This window comes from Nomascus leucogenys, chromosome 17 (assembly GCF_006542625.1).
Source record: "Nomascus leucogenys isolate Asia chromosome 17, Asia_NLE_v1, whole genome shotgun sequence".
Classification (NCBI taxonomy): domain Eukaryota; kingdom Metazoa; phylum Chordata; class Mammalia; order Primates; family Hylobatidae; genus Nomascus; species Nomascus leucogenys.
Window position 1 is genome coordinate 81,448,869 of NC_044397.1, and position 25,631 is coordinate 81,474,499.

Below are 25,631 nucleotides of genomic sequence, written 5' to 3' on the forward strand. Positions count from 1 at the left end.
AGTTTTTTTCCAATCCCTCCTGTGATCCCCCCGTGACCCCCCCATCCTGTGATCCCCCCCGTCCACCGCCTCCCACCCCCATTTGACAGTTTAGCTCCTAAAGCACTGATGAGATCCCATCAAACAGCTATATCATCCAAGATACAGCATCATGGCTTGGACCATGGTATAGAAGAATGTTTTGATACATATAAATATCAAATCTGGATTTCTGCTTCAAGTTGATGATTTAAAATTATCTAAAAAGTAAACTATTCGGAATAATCAAACTCCATCACAAGTTTTCACAAGAAGAAGAAAGAGCCTCGCTTTTACTTAAAAAGTAAAGGCAATTTCCTGAAACTCTTTAAAATATTCCTAAAGCCATAGGAAAAACTTCAAATCTTATCTGAAATTCTGACTTTGCCTGAATAATTCAGATTTAGGGGCAGATTTTTATTTTTGATAAGTGTATTCCAAATAGTTGGCATGAAAAGTTGGCATGTAAACTTTTAAATAATTCAGGAATTATTTTTCTTTCAAAATAGCTTTTAATGAAAATATCCCTGCTAAAGCAAAGAGGAATACATTTGAGAAAAATAGAAATATCAGCATCAGCCCTTAAAATCACTGACACAGTTAAGGATTCCAAAAGCATAAGCCTTAACTTCTATTCTACTATGACAGGGACCTCTACCATTAATTAGAAATTAGTGAAAACTAAATTCTTACTTTGGAAATGTCATAAGATTGCCTGCATCATTTTCATCCTTCAAGTCAAGAGTCATTTTCTCACTTAAGTGCCCCTTGGGCCTGCTGAAGGTTGACTGGTTTGATCTATGCCCCCACAAAGGAATGGGGTTTTTGAGGTTCCCGAGAACAAGTTGACCAGGATCCAATTTTTTTTCCTCACAGATGTCAGTTCTGGAAGTAAGTCTGCACTTCTCTGCAAATCCTTTCTTAAACACCTCTTCCCCTATATCCACACTGCCATACTCAGCCTGAGCAATAACTGTTCCATCTTGAGAGGTTGCTTTAATTCTCATTTTTATTTCCTTTTCAAAAATTAAGCTCCCCAAAAAGGTTGTGCCCTAAGAAAGAAGAAAACATAAATCAGCTACACCAACATGTTTCTCTTCCCTTATTTTGTTTCTACCCATTTTTTCCAAGCATCATATTTCTTCATTCTAAAATCTCTATATTACCTTGTTGTTGGCTATAATATTCAAATATGCACCTCCACGTATATGAATTATTCAAATTACGCCCTTGCTAAAATGAAGTAGAGCTAAATACTTGTATAGGCAGCCATATTTATAAATCTAAAAATGTATACTAAGTAAATATCCTAGAATAGTTTTTTTAACCCAGCAGATTACGTTGATTACTTTGGCCCCAACTAAATATAATCGGTTCCTGAAAAGCAACAGCACATAAAAATGAATCTCTGATATCTAGAAAAGGTATTCGATTTTACAAAACTTTAAAAGTTTTAGAGGCAGAGTCAGAACTCTGGTTTTAAAGTAAGACGAGCAGAAGCGAAAAAAAACACAAACCGAAAGCACAAAATACGAACAAATTCTTTAAAAATCAACAAACTGAAATTATAAAATGTGAGGTGTCACAAATACATATTCAAAACTTTTTTTCTTCTTTTTTGAGACAGAATCTCACTCTGTCGCACAGGCTGGAGCGCAGTGGCACAATCTCGACTCGTTGCAACCTCCGCCTCCCCAGTTCAAGCAATTCTCCTGCCTCAGCCTCCCCAGTAACTGGGACTACTGGCACACACCACGACACCTGCCTAATTTTTGTATTTTTAGTAGAGATGGGGTTTCACCGTGTCAGCTGAGCTGGTCTCAAACTCCTAACCTCAAGTGATCCGCCCACCTTGGCCTCCCAAAGTGCTGGGATTACAGGGGTGAGCCACCGCGCCTGGCCTTCTACATTCAAAACTCTCTTAAATAGACTTTTGCTTAAGAGGGCTACAACTGTACAACTGGCATATGAGAAATTAGGTGCTTGCTAACTTTGAGCTATTGAATGTCTATCAAGAGAACTAAGCAAAGATATACCTAAAACATATTTGGGATTAGAACATATTGAGACTTAATTTTAATAAGAACTTATCTACTCCTTCATAAAACTGTAATTACTAAAATTACTTTGACACAATCTAACTACTCTCCCCAAATTTCTCTAGGTTATTTTCCTGATTTTCACCCTGTGCATACTATAAAGGAAATTAAAAGTCAGTATTCTTTTTTGGAATATATAAAGCATAAATTTAAAACACAAAATGGGTAGGTACAGCTCAAATTTACTGGTTCACAACTTCCTTGAAATGGGGACATCATCTGATGCAACATATCTCTCTTAGAAGGTGGAGGTGTATTTTTAGCTACATTCCCACTCTATAAATATGAAAAAAATATAGTTTATGCAAACAAAGCAAACCAAATAGGACATCATACCTATAATAATCAGACAAACAAAAGTGTAAAAAACACACTAAAAACCACAAAATACAAACCGGCCACATTTTTAAAAGAAATAGGGGGCGTGGGGAAGTCAAGGTCCAAGAAACTAAATAACATTTTTAAGAACTATTTTCTCTTCTATACTACTTCTATACTACTACACAGTAGTATAGACGGTAAAAGTGAGACCTATGTAGGAATTCTTAACCTTTTTGTGGCCATGGGGCTCCTTTATCAGTCAGGTGAAATCTTTGGACTTTTTCTCACAATGTTTTTAAATGTATGAAATACATAGGATTACAAAAAAAATTATTTCATTGGGACACTTTTTTTTTTTTTTTTTTTTTTTTTGAGATGGAGTCTGGCTTTGTCGCCCAGGCTGGAGTGCAGTGGCGCTATCTCAGCTCACTGCAAGCTCCACCTCCCGAGTTCACACCATTCTCCTGCCTCAGCCTCCCAAGTAGCTGGGACTACAGGCGCCCACCACCATGACCAGCTAATTTTTTGTATTTTGTAGTAGAGATGGGGTTTCACCATGTTAGCCAGGATGGTCTCAATCTCCTGACTTTGAGATCCGCCCACCTCGGTCTCCCAAAGTGCTGGGATTACAGGCATGAGCCACCGCACCCAGCTGACACATTTATTTTAACAACAGGTTGAGGATACCTGGGCCTAGAAGGATGCATCTGAAGGGGCAGAGAAGGAGACTCAAGCTACATATGCTCAAGAATCACCAACTATCACTACCCCAAACAAAAAGAAAAAAAGAATTTTTTAGATGGGGTCTTGCTATGTTTGCTCAAGCTGGTCTTGAACTCCTGGGCCCAAGCAATCCTCCCACTTCAGCCTCCTAAGTAGCTGTGATTACAGGCACACACCCTGTGCCTAGCTGAAAAAATGATTTTTTAAATCCACAAAACAAAATAAGAAAATACTTTAGGTTAACAAAAATATAGGTTTTATAAATTTTTCAAGGCATAAAATTCCTATAAGAAAATACTTTAGGTTAACAAAAACACAGGTTTTATACATTTTTCAAGGCATAAAATTCCTATAAGAAAATAGGTTAACAAAAACACAGGTTTTATAAATTTTTCAAGGCATAAAATTCAGAAATACACACATTATATCAGGAGGTTTGAATTCACCGAGAATATCAATATAAGTAACAAATACGGTCCAGAAGTTATCACCAATCAAATGGGATCAAGCAGGCAAAGCTAACAACCTCAAAATATAACTAATTGAAAATGTTAGGATTTTAATCAATTAGATGTAGTTTTCCAGTTAACCTCTTTCACATAAAAACCCTTGGTTTCAACTCTTATTATCAAAAGTCTATCTAAAATTCAAGAACAACTTCTGCCCCTAGGAAGTCTTTGAAAATTATTGCTGGTATATGTGGAATTATTAATATTTCAAGAAACCCTGTCTTTGGGCAATACGTGAATTCAAATGGAAATAACCTATTTTCTACAAAAGTTTCAATTACCTAAAGCTGAATGTTCTAGAGGTCCATTACTCCTTGCATAGAATTCTTATGTGGAAATCTAATTTTAGATTTCTCTCTGAATTCAAATTCATTTTAGTTACAGTCACCAATCACAATTAGTATGAAGTGGTTCAAACAGATTCTCCCTGAATCATATATAATCATAAACACAGAACCCTGAACTTGAAATAAAATCTGAGTCTTCCTCAGTTCCAACTAACAAAAAGAATGACAGAGTATATGATACATGTTTTAATACTATACCAAAAATATGTATGTTTTCTCTTTTCATATATATATATATAATACACATAAACATTTAATTTATATCATAAGAAATATATTTTCCACTAACCCTTATGAGCTGGAGATATATACCTGCACTTAAAAAATATATTTAGGTATTTAAAAGGTATAAAACTTAACTTTTTTCTTTTTTTTTCTTAGACAGGGTCTCACAGCCTTGACCCCTCAAGTTCAAGCAATCCTCCCACCTCAGCCTCCTGAGTAGCTGGGACTACAGGCATGCGCCACCATGCCCAGCTAATTTTTTTGTATTTTTTATACAGACAGGGTTTTGCCATGTTGCCCAGGCTGGTCTCAGACTCCTGGACTCAAGCCATCCACCCACCTCAGCCTCCCAAAGTGCTGGGCTTACAGGCATGAGCCAATGCACTGGGCGAAACTTAACTTTTTAAAATAAATCTGGTCATTGGTTTAGAACATAAGGCATTCAATCATAAAAAAGATGAATGTCACTTTTTAGAAATATATTTCATTCTGTTTTCCAAAATGGTAAGCTTCATTCAGAAACAAGAAAGGATCACTTGCTTTCTACTTTATTCCTCTGAATTCTGCCTGTATATATTAGAAAACAAGCTAAAAGGCCTTTAAATTGTTAAACACAAATTCCAAGCTCTAGCTCTCATTCCCTTACTCTACATATAATTTTTAAAGTCAGGCATGTAGAAATAGTGATGTAATATTCTCTTGATCTTCAGCAAACTACCATTCTGAGTATCAGTTCTGACTGTGCTGCAGCATAGCACGAAAGAGTTAAAAAATGTGAAGGAATTTCAGTGCCCAGGACACCTTCCGGGAAAGGGGAAGGAGGGAGGTATTTGTGTTGTTACTGAATCCCTACTGTTCATCTATTTATTCAAATGCTAGATAAACTAATGCTCATCTAACACCTACCTGGCAGGGAAATTAGGCACAGAAAAGTGAATACTTATCTCTACCAAACTCACTAAGCTTGTAGGGGAGGAAAAAATTATAACTTTATAGGCTTTATTACGGAGTGACTAAAACACCACAGATGACCAGGTAAGTGGGTATTAGCAAAGACTTCATATAGAAGATTAGAGTTGAGCTTTGGGCTGAGAATTAATAACTAAACACAGACTTTCTAGGCAGAGCTATTCAAGAATAGCTCATTTTTTTCCGGAAAACATTGTGTGCCAATTAGCTTAACTCTAATCAATGATCTTTTTACTGAACTAAGCATCCGAATACAAATGTTTAGCCGGGTGGCTCATGCCTGTAATCCCAGCACTTTGGGAGGCAGAGACGGGGGGATCTCTTGAGGTCAGGAGTTCAAGACCAGCCTGGCCAACATGGTGAAACCCCATCTCTACTAAAAATACAAAAATTAGCCAGGCGTGGTGGCAGGTGCCCGTAATTCCAGCTATCAGGAGACTGAGGCAGGAGAATCGCTTGAACCCAAGAGGAGGAGGTTGCAGTGAGCCAAGATCATGCCATTGCACTCCAGCCTGGGCAACAGAGTAAGACTTCATCCCCCCACCAAAAAAAAATAAATAAATAAAATATATATATATATATATATATATATATATAAATGTTTATATACAGTACCATATATAAAGAATCTTTGAAACATACAAAAACATTCTCAGCTGCAGTTTCATTCAGTTCTAAAATTAACTTTTTTAAATGTCTTTTTCCCCCTTAATTCATGTGTGTTTCAATCAACATAAATCTGTGCATTTTACTATGAAAAGAATAATAGACTTGAGTTTTAGGCCTAGCTCTTCCCTAATTAGCTTCACAACTTGAAGTCATTTAATTATTCTAGACTACAATTTCCCCATATGTAAAACAAAGTGAGTGCAGATAATATTCTAAGGTCTGTAAACAAGATTTTGAGTTTTACGCATGCAAGAAATCCAAAACAAGCCTCCCCAACCTTGGTCAAAGCATTTATATTAAAGAAGAAAGTAACAAACTTTAGATTTTAAACCAGAAACTTGGGGTGTAATTTTATAATACCTATATTTCATGTTTATGAAAGCCTGAGTTTCATGTACAGAAATGTCTTTTATAAGTAACTACATAGCAGACAAAACTATACCCAACACACCTACAAGATTCTCAAAGGAAAATAAAGAGGCAATTTTAATTAATTTTAATTAATTTCTTTATAATGCTTACAATGATTAAACTGTTTTCCACATGAGCTACTTGAGTTGCTATTATAAATAAGAATTATAAACCTGATTACTTTGCAATGTAGTATCTCTCACCAGCATTACCATTTACCAAAAGAATCATCTTTGTACAACAGATTTTAAAAGAGGTAGGATTCCTGTAAGACTACCCCTGAAATTATCGAATGTCTTCCAGAATTAGGTTACCAACCCAAAATTCAATGGAAAGGAATATAAACTAGAATCCACATGAACGAAACATCCACTGCCAATTATTACATCAAACAGTATGAGCCTCTGCCAAAATGATATAATCTGATTAATTATAACCCCATTAATTTCAAATTTGTGGTATTTATGGCCAGGACTAGGTAAAGATCACTTTTATTTAATAAATACTTTCCCAAAACAATTATAGAAATAACTGTATTCATTATTTTCTCCATCATATAAGAGACTATCCTTGGCCGGGTGCAGTGGCTCATGCTTGTAATCCCAGCACTTTGGGAGGCCAAGGTGGGCATATCACCTGGGGTCAGGAGTTCAAGACCAGCCTGGCCAACATGGTAAAACCCCGACTCTACCAAAAATACAAAAATTAGCTGGACATGGTGGCACAGGCCTGTAATCCAGCTATTCGGGAGGCTGAGGCAGAAGAATTGCTTGAACCTGGGAGTCAGAGGTTGCGGTGAGCCGAGATCACGCTACTGCACTCCAGCCTGGGCAACAGAGTCAGACTCTGTCTCGAAAAAAAAAAAAAACAAAAAGAGACTATCCTTTTAAACATTTACATCAGAAAAAACTACTTAATTATATGTGTGTATGTCATTCTTATCTGTTCAATGTTTACCTAGCAAAGATGAGCATAAATATATAATTGCTTTCTAATTATAATTCCTATTTTTCACTAATTTATACAGACTTTTATATTAAAGTAAGATTTAACTATACCTACATTTTGGTTTAAGCACATAGTTTTACTTTCATTAGCAAAAATATTTAAAATCCGTGACTTGCCTGATCAAACTGGGTAACTTCTTGATTAGAAGGAATCTGTAGTCCCCAAAGTTTATACTTTTTGGCAACACTGGAAAACTGCAGCTCCGAAGGAATTTCAACTATATCAGATCGATTTAGAATTTCAGTATTTCCATAGTCAATGTACCTCACCAGACACTGGAAAAAATAAGAGACAAATACTAATACTGACTCCAGATTAAATATTTCCAAAGAAACCACCAATTTGCTGCTCTCTGTTAATGACCTGTATATCAAAACAGCATTCTTATCTCAAAATGACAAAATACATTCAGAAATAGATCTCTAATAGTATCTTCAAAATAAAAAAAATCCACAGTCCATGAAATTACAGTGATTTCTTTACTTGCTACTAGTTAAATTCCAATAGTACCATTTCTCATTAGGGTGCTTTTTCTTTTTAGACAATCGATATTTTAAATAAACATCAGCCTATGAAGCTTACAGCCCTCTCCTGTTTCTCCTAATGTTAAAATCAATCAACATTCAATTCAATTTCAAATTGGAAAGAATAAAATCTGAAAAGAAAGGCAAAGTTATCAAACTTCCTTTGATACAATTAACTCACTCCAGGTAGACCATGTAAACTATCAGATTCACCACCCTTACCTCCAGCTCTACATCTGTTTAAAAAGTAAAAAAGAAAAATAGTTATTACAAGGTCAAACATCATGTTGCCCTTTAATTAAAAAAATTAAAGCCAACTGAAAAGCAAATGCAAAATATCATCTCCAGTTGTCAAATTATGGGAGAAAGGTCAATTAGAAAGTTCCATTCCACGAAAATAAGCCATTATCTATGACAGCAAAAAATGAGATTTTTTTAAACCAAGCTATTCAGAATATTAATCAAATTGTTACATCTTAGCATCTTATTAAACCAAAGAAAATATTTATGAAACATATATATTTTTAATTTTTTCTCTTTTATCCTTAACCACTTTCCCAGGTTCAGTAAAAACATACATATTATAATTTAAGTACAGAAAGCAGGTGTAGAAAAAACACCAAAGGAAATCTTACAGAGGTGCTTTCACACAGCCTGCAATATGCAACTGTCACCAAACAGCTATTCAGAATTCTATCTCCCTAAATCCTCTTAAAAATCCTCCACAAATTCACAATGTAAAAAAAAAAAAAAAAAAAAAAAGAGCTTAACACAAAGAAAACTCACCACATTTAACCCAGGCATAAGAAAGTGGCAAGCCAATCATTATTATTAACAATATTCATATCAACCAAATAAAAGATATACCTAACTTCAGAAAGATCAATCAAAATGTTCTTCTACTTATAAAGCTTAATAAAATGAACATTTAAAAGTTACTCATTATCAAGAACTAAATATAATTATTAAGATCTGAGGTAGGCTGGGCACAGTGGCTCACTCCTGTAATCCCAGCACTTTCGGAGGCTGAGGCGGACGGATCACCTGAGGTCAGAAGTTCGACCAGCCTGACCAACATGGTGAAACCCCGTCTCTACTAAAAATACAAAAATTAGCCAATGTGTTGGTGGGCGCCTGTAATCCCAGCTACTTGGGAGGCTGAGGCAGGAGAATAGCTTGAACCTAGGAGGCAGAGGTTGCAGTGAGCCAAGATCGTACCACTGCACTCCAGCCTGGGTGACAGAGAAAGACTCCATCTCAAACAAAAAAAAAAAAAGAAGAACTGAGGTAAAAAGAACTAGTCACCAAAAATAACCTACATATTATATAAACTATTCTTGAATAATCTGAGGTGATTATAAAACAACATGTTTCTTAGCAATTAATTTCTTCTGTGTTTTAATCACTGAACCAGGTATCAGTACTATGAATAACCAATGAAGGGCTAAATAAGCATCAAATTTTGGAACCACAATAAATATTTCTTAAAGCAAAAAAAAACTGAACACTTAATTTCCTGCCTTTTCAACGCTGATGATTTTCAGTACTTTGCATCTGTACCAACACTGATCTTCAGAAAATAATCCACCATAAATCTACAAAGAGAAAAGAAAGCAAAATTACTTGGCATTTAAAGCATGCTGAATAGATCAGAATAAAGGTTAGCATTCAAGCTCTTCCTGTATGTCAATAAGTACTTTATATATAACTCATTTAATTCTCACAATCCTATGAGGCAGGTACTTTGTTTATGACACTATGTATCCAAAGACATAAACTAGTAAACTGCAGAACCAAGATTCAAACTTCTGACTTCAGAGTTCATTATGCTATTCTGCATCTCCAAAATGAGGAGGGAGGGGTATAAAAAGCAAAAAAAAATTTTAAGGCACAAGCATCAAACACTTAAAATCACACTATTATAATATCTGAGGCGATAATTGGTACAATTTTTTTAAACATAAACATGACAAGTACATGCCACGTAAGTCTAACTCTCGACTATAGTGGAATCCATGTTTCCTACCAACCAAGAAAGATTTCATGCTTTTTACTTTACGTATAAGGACATTAGTCCTATTAAGTAGATAAAACTAAATTAGATAATATCTTTAATACTGAACTTTATTTTATATTTCAATTGAATGATGTTTAATAAAAGATAAAGAGAAAATTTACGTACTTTCAATCATTTTCTTTTCTTTTTTTTTTTTTTTTTTTTGAGACAGGGTCTCATTCTGTCGCCAGGCCTGGAGTGCAGTGGAGCAGTCATGGCTCTCTGCTGACTCCACCTCCCCAAGCTCAGGTGATCCTCCCACCTCAGTCCCCAGGGTAGCTGGGAACATGGGCATGCACCACCACGCCTGGGCTAATTTTTGTATTTTTTTTTTTTTTTGGTAGAGGCAAGGTCTCACCATGTTGCCCAGGCTGGCTTTCATTTGCTCGAACTTCAAAGTAGCCTTAGCACCACTGGCATTTGGGACTGGATGAGTCTGTGTTGAGTGGAAGAGTGGGGCTGTCCTCTGTCCTGTGCATTGTAAGATGTTTACCAACATCCCTTCTGGCCTCTACACACTAGATGCCAGTAGCACCACTTCCAGTTGTGACAAGCAAAAATGTTTCCAAATACTGTCAAATGTCTCCTGAAGGTGTCTATGATTTAGATGGATATCATTTGGATATCATCCACCGAATCTCATGTTAAAATCTGATTCTCAATGTTGGAGGGGGGGCCTGGCAGGAGGTGATTAGATAGTAGAGGTAGATCCCTAAAAATGGCTTGGTGCCATTCTCGTGGAAGTGAATGAGTTTTCACTCATAGTTCCTAAGAGAACTGGTTGTTGAAAAGAGCCTGGCACCTCTTCCTCCCTTTGCTTCCTCTCTCACTATGTAATCTATAGACACTGGCTCCTCTTCACCTTCTAATATTTGTGGAAGCACCCTGAGTCCCTTGTTAAAGTTGTATAAAAAGCAAAAAAAACTTTTTTTTAGAAGACACAAGCATCAAACACTTAAAATCATACTATCTTAATGTCTGAAGACATAATTGGTATAATTTTTTTAAAACATAAACATGTGAAGCACATGCCACTTAAGTCTAACTCTCAACTATACTATGTTGGAGCTATGCTTTTTGTACAGCCTACAGAACCATGAGCCAAATAAACCTCTTTTCTTTATAAATTACCCAGTCTCAGGTATTTCTTTACAGTAACAAAAACGAAGTAAGATGATTGGATTGGGAAGGATACAAAAATCACTGCAGGCTGATAACTACTTTTTTTGAGATAAGGTTTTACTCTGTTGTCCAGGCTGGAGTGCAGCAGCATGATCATAGCTCAGTGTAGCCTCAAACTTCTGGGCTCACGCAATCCTCCCACCTCAGCCTCCCAAATATCTGGGGCTACAGGCACACACACCATACCTAGCTTTTTTTTTTTTTGTAGAAACAGAGTCTCACTATGTTGCCCAAGACTGGTTTTGAACTCCTGGCCTCAACCAAGCCTCCTGCCTTGGCCTCCCAAAGTGCTCGGATTACGGGCATGAGCCCCCATGCCTGGCCTTAACCGCTTTAAATCATACATTCTCAACTGGGGCAATATCCCTAAGGGGAAGAAAAGTGGTCCTTATGGAGAGTTGGAAATCTTAAATATTACAATGGTCTGTAGCCCTCCAAAGTTCAATCCTACTAATAACATAGTTATTATATACTGTATATCTATAGTATTAAAATATCTGAAGGGGAGAAGGCCCATTAGGCCATTAGGGAGAAAACAGGTCTAAAAATGCTCCTTAGGAGGGAATAATGAGAAAAATGGCTGAAGAATACTGCTTTAAGTTATGGATTATAAAATTAATTTCAATGTATCACTCTGAACTAGGACAAATCCACAGATTTATTTTATGAAATCTAAACACCAAACCTATTCACCAAAACAATAAAGTACACATAAATTCAGACAAAGAAATAAATAAATAACAATTCAAACGCTACAAAGGATAAGTGTATTCAATTCATAATTAACTCCGGTTTCTTCAGTTAACATTCAACAACTAAAGGGCAAGAGAGAGCAGTAATAGTATGGTACTCTTTCCCAACCCTGGTAAGAAAACAGGGGTAGTAGCAAAAATAGCTGACAATCAACAGTCCTAACCAATTTCAACCCCTGCAAAAGACTGCATCATCTTTAATTAAGGCTTTGTAATAACATCACAATATGATTAATAATTTGGTATAAGGTAAGCGACAGATATGCAATGGTTGATTGCAAACCAGGTGAGGCAGGGCTGGGAACACTTGTGTCCAAGAATAGAGCTGGTACTGTAATGCCTAACCTTGTTTTTACTCTAACTCGCTACTTTAAATTTTGCCCTGTTTGTCTCTTTAATCACCTAGCCTTGCTTCTCATGTAAATAAGATTCTCTCTAGCTGGGAAAGCCAGACAAACTCCAACTGACCCCTTAATTTACAAGACACTAAGGGCTCCTTACCCAACCCCCTCCCGCAAGGAGTTGACCCGGTGTAAGCAGATCCTCAGCATTTCAAAGGAGCCCAATTAACTGATAAGGTACTGGCACAAACAATGTATGAAGTTCCCAGGATTTTTCTCAAAGAGATAACAACATAAAGCCTTCAGTTCAGGTCCCGCATAGTATTTATATCTAATTATAATGAAGGATTTAGAGCCCTGCACCTGGTACCGTTGCTTTTTGTAACCTTTTGTCTTTTAAATTGTTTAACTCTCTGTAACCATTTGCTTCTTTTGATTCTTACATGTTTTTACTTCTGTAGAATTATTGCATTTGAGTTCCCCTCCCCTTCCTAAACCAAGGTATAAAACTCAATCAAGCCCCTTCCTCGGGGCCGAGAGAATTTTGAGCGTTAGCCGTCTCTTTGGCCGCAGGCTTAAATAAAGGACTCTTAATTCGTCTCAGAGTGTGGCGTTTTCTCTAACTCGCCTAGGTATGACAGTACTCAACAAAGTAAAGAACCTGAAGTTCGTGGCTCTGTCAGTGTAATACAACCACCAAAACATACAAATCTATCCCAGATAGACTTACCTGTTCTCATGACATAGTGAAAACTATATATTCACTCTCATTGTGCCTGGGCCCAATCTTCTCCTCCCACAACTCCACTATTCATAGCCTATGACCCTCCTACATGGTGGCAGAGGGAGAGAACCATTTAGATCACTAAGGAAAACTGACAAAGTATAATCCATTTATGAACAATCAGAAGTAGCTGATTAATCACTTATAATCAGATGCCTATTGCTGACACTTGTTTAAATTTTTGATAATGTAATTAATTTTATATTCAACAGAAGAAAAGGAGTATGTCTTAATTTATAACAATATTAAACACAGTCATAGGTCAGGCGCAGTGGCTCACACCTGTAATCCCCCCATAAAAAATTTTTTTTAATTGAGGAATGGGTTGGCTCCAATGATGGGTCTCAGATGGGCTAATTTTTCTAGACATAGCCTCTGAAAGAAATCTGTCAAGGAATCATATAGAGACACTTATCTGCATGCTCATTCTCCACTAATATAGAAGGGAGAATTGGCATTAGATTGTTTCAGCGAATAAAAGTAAAATCAAGATTTATAAAGAAAAGAGAGAGAGGTTCCAAGATGGCCGAATAGGAACAGCTCCAGTCTGAAGCTCCCAGCATGAGCAACACAGAAGACGGGCGATTTCTGCATTTCCAAGTGAGGTACCAGGTTCATCTCACTGGGGCTTGTCAGACAGTGGGTACAGCCCATGGAGCAGGGCGGGGTATCGCCTCACCCAGGAAGTGCAAGGGGTCAGGGAATTCCCTTTCCTAGCAAAGGGAAGCCGTGACAGATGGTACCTGGAAATTCGGGACACTCTCACCCTAATACTGCACTTTTCCAATAGCCTTAGCCAATGGCACATGAGGAGATTATATCCCACGCCTGGCTCGGAGGGTCCCACGCCCATGGAGCCTCGCTCACTGCTAGCATAGCAGTCTCAGATCGAACTGCAAGGTGGCAGCGAGGCTAGGGGAGGGGCATCCACCATTACTGAGGTATGAGTAGTTAAACAAAGCCACCGGGAAGCTCGAACAGGGTGGGGCCCACCACAGCTCAAGGAGACCTGCCTGCCTCTGTAGACTCCACCTCTGGAGGCAGGGCATAGCTGAACAAAAGGCAGCAGAAACTTCTGCAGACTTAAACGTCCCTGTCTGACAGCTTTGAAGAGAGTAGTGCTTCTCCCAGCATAGACTTTGAGATCTGAGAACAGACAGACTGTTTCCTCAAGTGGGTCCCTAACCCCTGAGTAGCCTAACTGGGAGGCACCTCCAAGTAGGGGCAGACTGACACCTCATACAGCTGGGTGCCCCTCTGAGACGAAGCTTCCAGAGGAACCATCAGGCAGCAACATCTGCCGTTCTGCAATATTTGCTGTTCTGCAGATTCCACTGGTGATACCCAGGCAAACAGAGTCTGGAGTGGACCTCCAGCAAACTTCAACAGACCTGCAGCTGAGGACCTGAGGGTCCTGACTGTTAGAAGGAAAACTAACAAAAAGAAAGGACATCCACACCAAAACCCCATCTGTATGTCACCATCATCAAAGACAAAAAATAGATAAAACCACAAAGATGGGGAGAAACCAAAGCAGAAAAGCTGAAAATTCTAAAAATCAGAGCGCCTCTTCTCCTCCAAAGGAACGCAGCTCCTCGCCAGCAACGGAACAAAGCTGGATGGAGAATGACTTTGACGAGTTGAGAGAAGGCTTCAGACGACTGGTAACAACAAACTTCTCCAAGCTAAAGGAGGATGTTCGAACCCATTGCAAAGAAACTAAAACCCTTGAAAAAAGATTAGACGAATGGCTAACTAGAATAAACAGTGTAAAGAAGTCCTTAATGACCTGATGGAGCTGAGAATCATGGCACGAGAACTATGTGACGCATGCACAAGCTTCAGTAGCTGATTTGATCAAGTGGAAGAAAGGGTATCAATGATTGAAGATCAAATGAATGAAATGAAGCAAGAAGAGAAGTTTGGAGAGAAAAGAGTAAAAAGAAACAAACAAAGCCTCCAGAAATATGGGACTGAGTGAAAAGACCAAATCTATGTCTGACTCGTGTACCTGAAAGTGACAGGGTGAATAGAACCAAGTTGGAAAACTTTCTTCAGGATATTATCGAGGAGAAATTCTCCAACCTAGCAAAGCAGGCCAACATTCAAATTCAGGTAATACAGAGAATGCCACAAAGATACTCCTCGAGAAGAGCAATTCCAAGACACATAATTGTCAGATTCACCAAAGTTGAAATGAAGGAAAAGATGTTAACTGCAGCCACAGAGGAAGGTCGGGTTACTCACAAAGGCAAGCTCATCAGACTAACAGCAGATCTCTCGGCAGGAACTCTACAAGCCAGAAGAGAGTGGGGGCCAATAGTCAACATTCTTAAAGAAAAGAATTTTCAACCCAGAATTTCATATCCAGCCAAACTAAGCTTCATAAGTGAAGGAGAAATAAAATCCTTTACATACAAACAAATGCTGAGAGATTCTGTCACCACCAGGCCTGCCTTACAAGAGCTCCTGAAGCACGCACTAAACATGGAAAGGAACAATCGGTACCAGCCACTGCAAAAACATGACAAATTGTACAGACCACCAATACTAGGAAGAAACTGCATCAACTAACAAGCAAAATAACCAGCTAACATCATAATGACAGGATCAAATTCACACATAACAATATTCACCTTAAATGTAAATGGGCTAAATGCTCCAATACAATTAAAAGACACAGACTGGCAAATTGGATAAAGAGTCAAGACCCGGCTGGGCACAGTGGCTCACGCCTGTAATCCCAGCACTTTGGGAGGCCGAGGCGGGCGGATCACGAGGTCAGGAGATCGAGATCATCCTGGCTAACACGGTGAAACCCCATCTCTACTAAAAATACAAAAAATTAGCTGGGCATGGTGGCAGGCACCTGTAGTCCCAGCTACTAGGGAGGCTGAGGCAGGAGAATGGCGTGAAAGTGGGAGGCTGAACTTGCAGTGAGCCGAGATCACACCACTGCACTCTAGCCTGGGCAACAGAGTGAGACTCCATCTCAAAAAATAATAATAATAAAAACAGTCAAGACCCATCAGCGTGCTGTATTCAGGAGACCCATCTCACGTGCAGAGACACACATAGGCTCAAAATAAAGGGATGGAGCAAGATCTACCAAGCAAATGGAAAACAAAAAAAAAGGCAGGGGTTGCAATCCTAGTCTCTGATAAAACAGAATTTAAACCAACAAAGATCAAAAGAGACAAAAAACGCCATTACATAATGGTAAAGGGATCAATTCAACAAGAGCTAACTATCCTAAATATATATGCACCCAATACAGGAGCACCCAGATTCATAAAACAAGTCCTGAGTGACCTACAAAGGGACTTAAACTCCCACACAATAATAATGGGAGACTTTAACACCCCACTGTCAACATTAGATAGATCAATGAGACAGAAAGTTAACAAGGATATACAGGAATTGAACTCAGCTCTGCCCCAAGCAGACCTAATAGACATCCACAGAACTCTCCACCTCAAATCAACAGAATATACATTCTTCTCAGCACCACATCGCATTTATTCCAAAATTGACCACATAGTTGGAAGTAAAGCACTCCTCAGCCAATGTAAAAGAACAGAAATTATAACAAACTGTCTCTCAAACACATTCAAAAGCTAGCAGAAAGCAAGAAATAACTAAGATCACAGCAGAACTGAAGGAAACAGAGACACAAAAAATCTTTAAAAAAATCAATGAATCCAGGAGCTGGTTTTTTGAAAAGATCAACAAAATTGGTAGACCACTAGAAAGACTAATAAAGAAGAAAAGAGAGAAGAATCAAATAGACGCAATAAAAAATGATAAAGGGGATATCACCACTGATCCCACAGAAATACAAACTACCATCAGAGAATACTATAAACACCTCTACGCAAATAAACTAGAAAACCTAGAAAAAAGGGATAAATTCCTGGACACATACACCCTCCCAAGACTAAACCAGGAAGAAGTTGAATCTCTGAATAGACCAATAACAGGTTCTGAAATTGAGGCAATAATTAATAGTCTACCAACTAAAAAAAAGTCCAGGACCAGACGGATTCACAGCCGAATTCTACTAGAAATACAAAGAGGAGCTGGTACCATTCCTTCTCAAACTATTCCAATCAATAGAAAAAGAGAGAATCCTCCCTAATTCATTTTATGAGGCCAACATCATCCTGATACCAAAGCCTGGCAGAGACACAACAAAAAAAGAGAATTTTAGACCAATATCCCTGAAGAACATCGATTAAAAAATCCTCAATAAAATACTGGCAAACCGAATCCAGCAGCACATCAAAAAGCTTATCCACCACGATCACATTGGCTTCATCCCCAGGATGCAAGGCTGGTTCAACATACCCATATCAATAAACGTAATCCAGCATATAAACAGAACCAAAGACAAAAACCACATGATTATCTTAATAGATGCAGAAAAGGCCTTTGACAAAATTCAACAGCCCTTCATGCTAAAAACTCCCAATAAACTAGGTACTAATGGAACGTTATCTCAAAATAATAAGAGCTATTTATGACAAACCCACAGCCGATATCATACTGAATGGGCAAAAACTGGAAGCATTCCCTTTGAAAACTGGCAAAAGACAGGGATGCCCTCTCTCACCACTCCTATTCAACACAGTGTTCAAAGTTCTGGCCAGGGGAATCGGGCAAGAGAAAGAAATAAAGGGTATTCAATTAGGAAAAGAGGAAGTCAAATTGTCCCTGTTTGCAGATGACATGATTGTGTATTTAGAAAACCCCATAGTCTCAGCCCAAAATCTCCTTAAGCTGATAAGCAACTTCAGCAAAGTCTCAGGATACAAAATCAATGTGCAAAAATCACAAGCATTCCTATACACCAATAACAGACAAACAGACAGCCAAATCATGAGTGAACTCCCATTCACAACGGCTACAAAAAGAATAAAATACCTAGGAATCCAACTTACAAGGGATGTGAAGGACCTCTTCAAGGAGAACTACAAACCACTGCTCAACGAAATAAAAGAGGACATAAACAAATGAAAGAACGTTCCATGCTCATGGAGAGGAAGAATCAATATCATGAAAATGGCCATACTGCCCAAAGTAATTGATAGATTCAATGCCATCCCCATCAAGCTACCAATGACTTTCTTCACAGAATTGGAAAAAACTACTTTAAAGTTCATGTGGAACCAAAAAAGAGCCTGCACTGCCAAGACAATCCTAAGCAAAAAGAACAAAGCTGGAGGCATCACGCTACCTGACTTCAAACTATACTACAAGGCTACAGTAACCAAAACAGCATGGTACTGGTACCAAAACAGAGATATAGAACAATGGAACAGAATAGAGCCCTCGGAAATGATACCACACATCTACAACCATCTGATCTTTGACAAACCTGACAAAAACAAGAAATGGGGAAAGGATTCCCTATTTAATAAATGGTGCTGGGAAAACTGGCTAGCCATATGGAGAAAGTTGAAACTGGATCCCTTCCTTACACCTTATACAAAAATTAATTCAAAATGGATTAAAGACTTAAATGTTAAACCTAAAACCATAAAAACTCTAGAAGAAAACCTAGGCAATACCATTCAGGACACAGACATGGGCAAAGACTTCATGACTAAAACACCAAAAGCAATGGCAACAAAAGCCAAAATTGACAAATGGGATCTAATCAAACTAAAGAGCTTCTGCACAGCAAAAGAAACTACCATCAGAGTGAACAGGCAACCTACAGAATGGGAGAAAATTTTTACAATCTACCCATCTGACAAAGGGCTAGTAACCAGAATCTACAAAGAACTTAAACAAATTTACAAGAAAAAATCAAACAACCCCATCAAAGTCAGCAAAGGATATGAACAGACACTTCTCAAAAGAAGACATTTATGCAGCCAAAAGACACATGAAAAAATGCTCATCATCACTGGTCATCAGAGAAATGCAAATCAACACCACAATGAGATACCATCTCACACCAGTTAGAATGGCGATCATTAAAAAGTCAGGAAACAACAGATGCTGGAGACAACGTGGAGATATAGGAACACTTTTACACTGTTGGTGGGACTGTAAACTAGTTCAACCATTGTGGAAGACAGTGTGGCAATTCCTCAAGGATCTAGAACTAGAAATACCATTTGGCCCAGCCATCCCATTCCTGGGTATATACCCAGAGGATTATAAATCATGCTGCTATAAAGACACATGCACACATATATTTATTGAGGCACTATTCACAATAGCAAAGATTTGGAACCAGTCCATATGTCCATCAATGATAGACTGAATTAAGAAAATGTGGCACATATACACCATGGAATACTATGCAGCCATAAAAAAGGATGAGTTTCTGTCCTTTGTAGGGACATGGATGAAGCCAGAAACCATCATTCTGAGCTAACTATCACAAGGACAGAAAACCAAACACCGCATGTTCTCACTCATAGGTGGGAAATGAACAATGAGAACACTTGGATACAGGGTGGGGAACATCACACACCAGGGCCTGTCGTGGGGTTGCGGGAGGGGGGAGGGATAGCATTAGGAGATATTCCTAATGTAAATGATGAGTTAACGAGTGCAGCACACCAACATTGCACATGTATACATATGTAACAAACCTGCACGTTGTGCACATGCACCCTAGAACTTAAAATAGAATTTAAAAAAAGAAAGAAAAGAGGAAAGGGGAGGAGAAAAAAAATTGAGGAATGTTTGCCAATTAAAAAAAAAAGAAAAAGAAAAAAATAAGGCTCTACCACAATTTGTTCATTTTTCTAAGCAGGGCAACAGTTAAAGAGATAGGTTCTGTGGGTTTCTATACTTGATCTACCATTAATTAGCTAGTGACTTTCATAAAGTTATCCTGGCTATGCCTGAATTTCAAAAAAGGTGTAAAAAATAACACCTGCCTCATAAGGATGCTGTGAGCATTAAATGAGTTACTACACACAAAATGCTTGGAATATCTGGCACTACCTCACAAAGGAAATAAATACTATTATAATTACTACTACTATTGTATTATATAAAGGACATTTAGTTAATCTCCAGTTTTGCCTACTAGCTGCCAATGAGTATCTCTGTACAAACATCTTTGTCTACGTACAGAAATGTCCCAGGGTAAATTCTTGGCAGAGAATCTGATGCACTCAAGATTATAGTTACCTATTATATTGAAAAAGATGGTTAATACTCATATATAGTCACTTGATTTAAAACAAACATGCCAATACAATTCAGCAAAGAAAAGATGGTCTTTTCAATAAATAGTGATGGTATAACTGGATAGCCAAATGGAAAAATACTGAAGTTTATCTCTACCTCACATTATAATCAAAAAATTTACTGGAGGTCACCCCAGTCCTAAATGCAAAAGGTAAAAACTTCCAGAGAAACACACACACACACACACAAATATATCTATGATCTTGGGGTAAGTATAATGGTCTTAAATGGGAAGCAGAATGCACATACCAAAAAAAAATTAATAAATTAAATTACAAGTAATACCAAGAAAATGAGTACGTAGGCCACAGACTAAAAGATACTAGCAACACATATAAAAGACAAAGGACTCGTGTCAAGAATATGTACAGGTTGGGCACAGTGATTCACACCATGCATCTCAGCACTTTGGGAGGCTAAGGTGGGAGAACTGATTGAGCCCAGGAGTTCAAGACCAGCCTGGTCAACATAGTGATGCCCCATCTCTACAAAAAATTTAAAACTTAGCTGGGCATGGTGGCACACACCTTTAGTCCCAGCTACTTGGAAGGCTGAGGTGGGAAGATCACTTGAGCCCAATAGGTTGAGGCTGCAGTGAGCCATGATCACACCACTGCACTCCAGCCTGGGCAACAGAGACTTCATCTCAAAAAAACATATATAAATAACATATAGAAAGGTCCTGGCCCCACCAATTTGCTCTCCTCAGCTGTGGCAGTGGCTGTGCTGTTGTGGTGGTGGCAGCGTCCAGCTGCCACAGACCCCACCAACTCCCAGCACCTGGTCTGCTCACTGCTGCAGTGGGCCGGACCAACCACTGCACCACAGATCCTTTTGGAGTAAACCATGGGATTGGGCCTCATTCAGATGTGGTAGAATATGCCAAGGAAAAATTGGAGAGCTTCATCAAAAATAGTGATAGCTTTGATAATCAGCTCCTAGACCCAGACTATCCATCTAAGAGGGAAGTTACAGGGCAAGGCTAGGTCACCCTGATCTTCTAGCAGCTTATCAAAAGAATTATATGTGCAAGTTGGCAAGCCCCCACTGTAAGCGAAATCATCTGTCCATCTCAAGATGAAGATATTCCAACATGCACCTATAAAGAAAACTACTCCTAAGATTTGAGTTCTGTGAACCTGCATCTGTCATCAGTAATTGCCTCCAGATAGCATCTGACAGTGATCAGTATGATCGAATTTACTGTGGAGCTGGAGTCCAGAAAGATCATGAAAATATTACTAAAAGTTGGAGGCATATTAGTCATGCCTATGGAGGATCAGTTAACACAGAACTGGACAAAACACTTGGGAAAGGAAAAATGTCCTTGTGGTGTCATTTGCTCCACTTGTGCAACCAAGTAAGAATGATAATGGTAAACCAGATTCTGTGGGACTCCCTCCCTGTGCTGTCAGGAATCCACAGGGCTTGGCTCGTATTTACATTCGACGCACACTTGGAAATTTCATAAATGATGAGATGCAGGCCAAGGGGATTCCGCAAAGGGCTCCACCCAAAAGGAAAAAAAAAGAGTTAAACAGAGAACTAACACGTACATATTTGTGGGTAATCAGCTTATTCCTCAGCCTCTAGACAGAGAGGAGGATGAAAAAATGGAAGAAGATAACAAAGAAGAGGAAGAAAAAGATCACAGTGAAGAAATGAAGCCAGAGGAGGCACCTCAAAATTTACTGAGAGAAAAAAAATCACAATGCTGCCCCTCCCTGAATCTTTAAAAGCTTACTTGACATATTTTAGAGACAAATAGTTTAGATCAAGGAGAAAGAATGCCACCGGTAATTCCTTTAGTCTTGAAAATGTAGCGTTTGTTAGGAGTTAAGAGAGAGAATTATTTCTTTCATCAGAGCGAATTATAGTGGAAAAAAGCAAAACTTGTTTCTGTCAGTAACAAAAATAACGTAAAAGATTCCCTTTTATAAAATCTACTTTTCTTTAAATCTTGGAAGAATGCTGTTTTAGCTCAGAGTGATTTCAAAGTGGAATGAAACAGTAATCAAGACTTGTGTACTATAAATCCTTTTCTGATTCCTTACAGATTTGTAGTGGTAAGGGTTAGATTTTATACAAGGTTTAAATAATTGTCAAGCTTATATAATGTGATCTGAATTGCAGTTGTTTGCATTTCCTCTGCAAAAACTTTCTCTAATGAGGAAATTAAATGCTTTGTAGACCTATTTACCTTACTTTTGTTGCAGTCACTGTTGCTGGGATGCTGTACATATATTCCGGGGCAATACATGGGTGCAACAACAGTACAAGATATTGAATAATTTAGCTTTAAAAAATCCCACAAATTTTATGAAATTTTATAGCCCTGCTACTTCTGCTTTTGAATCTCTTGCCAGAAGACATGGGTAAAATATCTGCTTCTCTCATTTTAAGAGCACAGCCACGTGAATTATTAAAATAGAAAGTATACACTTAATACAGCTCTTATTTTGCATGGACCCTTTACATTTTCAGTATTTTTTCTTTAATGAGGTTATCTTAACTCTCTAGCATTTTAAAAGTGTATTTAGAATTGTTTTTCCTGTAGTTCACTGTATAAAGCATTTGGTTTGAAAAAAAAATTGTTACATGTGACTCTTGATAAGACATAGAAACAGTGAATGAGCACGAGTGATGGCCACCTTCCTGGCTGGCTCTAAGTAGCAGGGTAGATCTGATCAGCAGATACACTTTAGCAAATGGAACTTCTAACTTAGCTGAGTATTTATCTTTGACAAGGTATGGCTAAGCTTGCCTGGATTTGCTTTGGATCTTTCTAGTATAAGAAATATTCACAGAAATTGTTTTCCAAATCCTGTTCTGAAACATATTGTAATCTTTGGGACCCATGCCATGTTCATTTCACTTCTTCCCATATTTTTCGTGTTTCTTTGGTAAAATTATAATGGCTTTCATTTTGTACTCAATATCACACATGTAAAGCATCCATCATTTGAGCTTTATTGCAGCTTATCAGTGATAAAAACAGGCAGTAACTGCCATTGTTTGTCCGTTTGTTTTCCTAGTAAGGCCTGAAAACAGCCATTCTTTGTTAAGAAGGTGTACAATGTAACATATTTACTAGTGTTACATGGATTATACATTTCTTAAAGGGAAAAAATTTGAGAGTATCATGGACTACCACCAGCATTGTTATTACAGTAGTTGCTCAGATTTGGTTAAGGAAGCCCAATCAATGTATAGTGAAAGGATTATTATATCTCTGCTAAGATTCAGATATTGTTTCAAATATCTCAGCTCCAATAATTCCACACACCTAAAAACAAGTGTTTGTACTCATCTATGCAAGAAATTGTCCCAAGTAAGTGAGGATATTTTAGTAATGTGAAAGATACTTTCATGGAAGGTATCTGCTTTATACCAGTGGGTGCAGTGGTAGAACTGTGAGTATTTCTACAGTTATTCTTAGATGATTACTGAAATGCCCCATCTCATTTCTATCTAGGAAAGGAAAAATCAGTTTCATACTACTGTTGTCATCTGTCAGAAATGTTCACTTTATTTTGAGTTAAATGTTGCCTTAGAAGTTTAATCTTGAATTCCTGGTGACCACATGTTTATATCTGGAAAACTTGGGGAGAGTTATCATCTGCCCATTCCCCCCGCTTTTTTTTTTTGGTTGGAGCTGCTGTTTAGATGTGTAAAGACAAATATTCTTAAATGATGATTTTACTATTTAGGAGGGAGTTTTTGTTGAGGATATATTTGAAGATTGGCTTTTTCATATTGCCTTTCATTCTTTGGCCTTGGCAAAGTGTACAGTTGATTTTCATGATCATTGCATACTTTTTGTCATTGAAATATATCTTTCATTTTTTAAATGCATTCATTTTACAGTTGTGACTTTATCATTGACTTTAAGAGGTAGAAATAAAAATGAAAATTAAAGTGAAAAAACATACAGAATGCCTACAAATCAATCAAGACAAATAACCTAATTTAAAAATGGGGAAAAGATGTGAATAGGTACTTCACAAGAGCCCTTCCAAAGGGCTAATAAAAATATTAAAACACAACCTCAGTACACTAGCAAAGCAGGGGGCTGGTGAGGACATGAAGGAACTACAACTCTCATAAATTGCTGATAAGAATGTAAATTGGTTCAACACTTTTGCAAAGCTGTTTGGCAGTATCTACTTTGGCAGAAACATGCCTACCCTACAATTTAGCAATTCTACTCTACATATATGTGCAAAAGAAATGAGTCAATACATCCAGCAGAAGACTTATATGAGGATTTCACAGCAGTTTCATTCAGTGTAGTTAAAAACTGCAAAAAATCCAAATGCCCATCAAAGGAGATCAATAAATTGTGTTATATTTATACAATGAATGTTAAATAGCTTAAAAAAGAACAGACTACCAATACACTAGTACACACAATATAAATGAATCTCAGAAATTATGTTGAACAAAAGAAGCCAGATACATACAATAAAGTACATACTGCATGATTTAAGAACAGACAAATGAATCTATGATGACAGTGTCAGAATGATGGTTATACCTCTGATGGAGAAACTACTGACTAAGAATTGACTGAAAAGGGACCTGAAGGAATTTTCTGAAATGATGGAACCATATGTTGATCTGGATGGTGGTTACATGGATACATACATAGGTAAAAACTCACCAAGTTAAATACTTAGGATCTTAAGAGATATATACCTTACTGTATACAAGTTATACCTCAGTAAAAAAGAAAAGAGCCAAATTGCTCTGCATAAAGATGCATCTTACAAATTTTTTGTGAATCAAAGTCAAAGGCAAGGAATCTAGTTTGTTCACCACTGCATACTTAATGCTTAATACAGTGCCAGGTACATGGCAGACAGTACATACGTTTTCTTCACTTTTGTTTTTTTGGCTAGAATAGTGTAGCTTTTAATTCTATTTTTCCTATTTTTAACTGTAGTAAACTATACATAACATAAAATTGACTATCTTGACCATTGTTAAGTATACAGCTCAGTGGCATTAAGTACATTCATACTGTTTTGCAACCTTCGCCACCATTCATCATCCATCTCCATAGCTATTTTCATCTTGTAAAACTGAAACTCTACACCCATTAATCAGTAACTCCCCATCCCCAATCTTCCCCCAGTCCCTGATAACCATCATTCACTTTTTCTGTCTCTATGATTTTGACTACTCTAAGTACTTCATACGAGTAGAACCATAACAGTATTTGTCCTTTTGTGACTGGCTTATTTAGCTAATGTCCTGAAGATGCATCCATGTTGTAGCTTATGTCAAATTTCCTTTCAAGACTGAGTAATATTCAGTCCATAAGTATTTTTGAATTAATAAATTTACCATAACAGTAGTTTATACAAATTCCAAAAATCAGCCTCTTCTTATCAAATATACCGAAAACTCCAAAAACTAAATATCTAAGACACAGGAAAGCTGACAGGAGGAATGAAATAATTATATTCAAGAATA

The 25,631-nt window shown here is 37.6% G+C and overlaps 1 protein-coding gene and 1 pseudogene across 1 annotated transcript in view; one reads left to right on the forward strand and one right to left on the reverse strand.

Moving 5' to 3' along the window:
* Positions 1–25,631, reverse strand: part of STK31 (serine/threonine kinase 31) — a 136,079-nt gene that overhangs the window by 105,018 nt on the left and 5,430 nt on the right. The window contains exons 4-6 of the mRNA XM_030796693.1: positions 9,344–9,418; positions 7,416–7,574; positions 712–1,070 (exon numbers count right to left, since the gene is read on the reverse strand). Of these exons, the coding sequence (XP_030652553.1) occupies positions 712–1,070; positions 7,416–7,574; positions 9,344–9,418 (593 nt within the window). The remainder of the gene's footprint in view (positions 1–711; positions 1,071–7,415; positions 7,575–9,343; positions 9,419–25,631) is intronic.
* LOC105737743 lies at positions 21,383–21,921 on the forward strand (annotated as a pseudogene).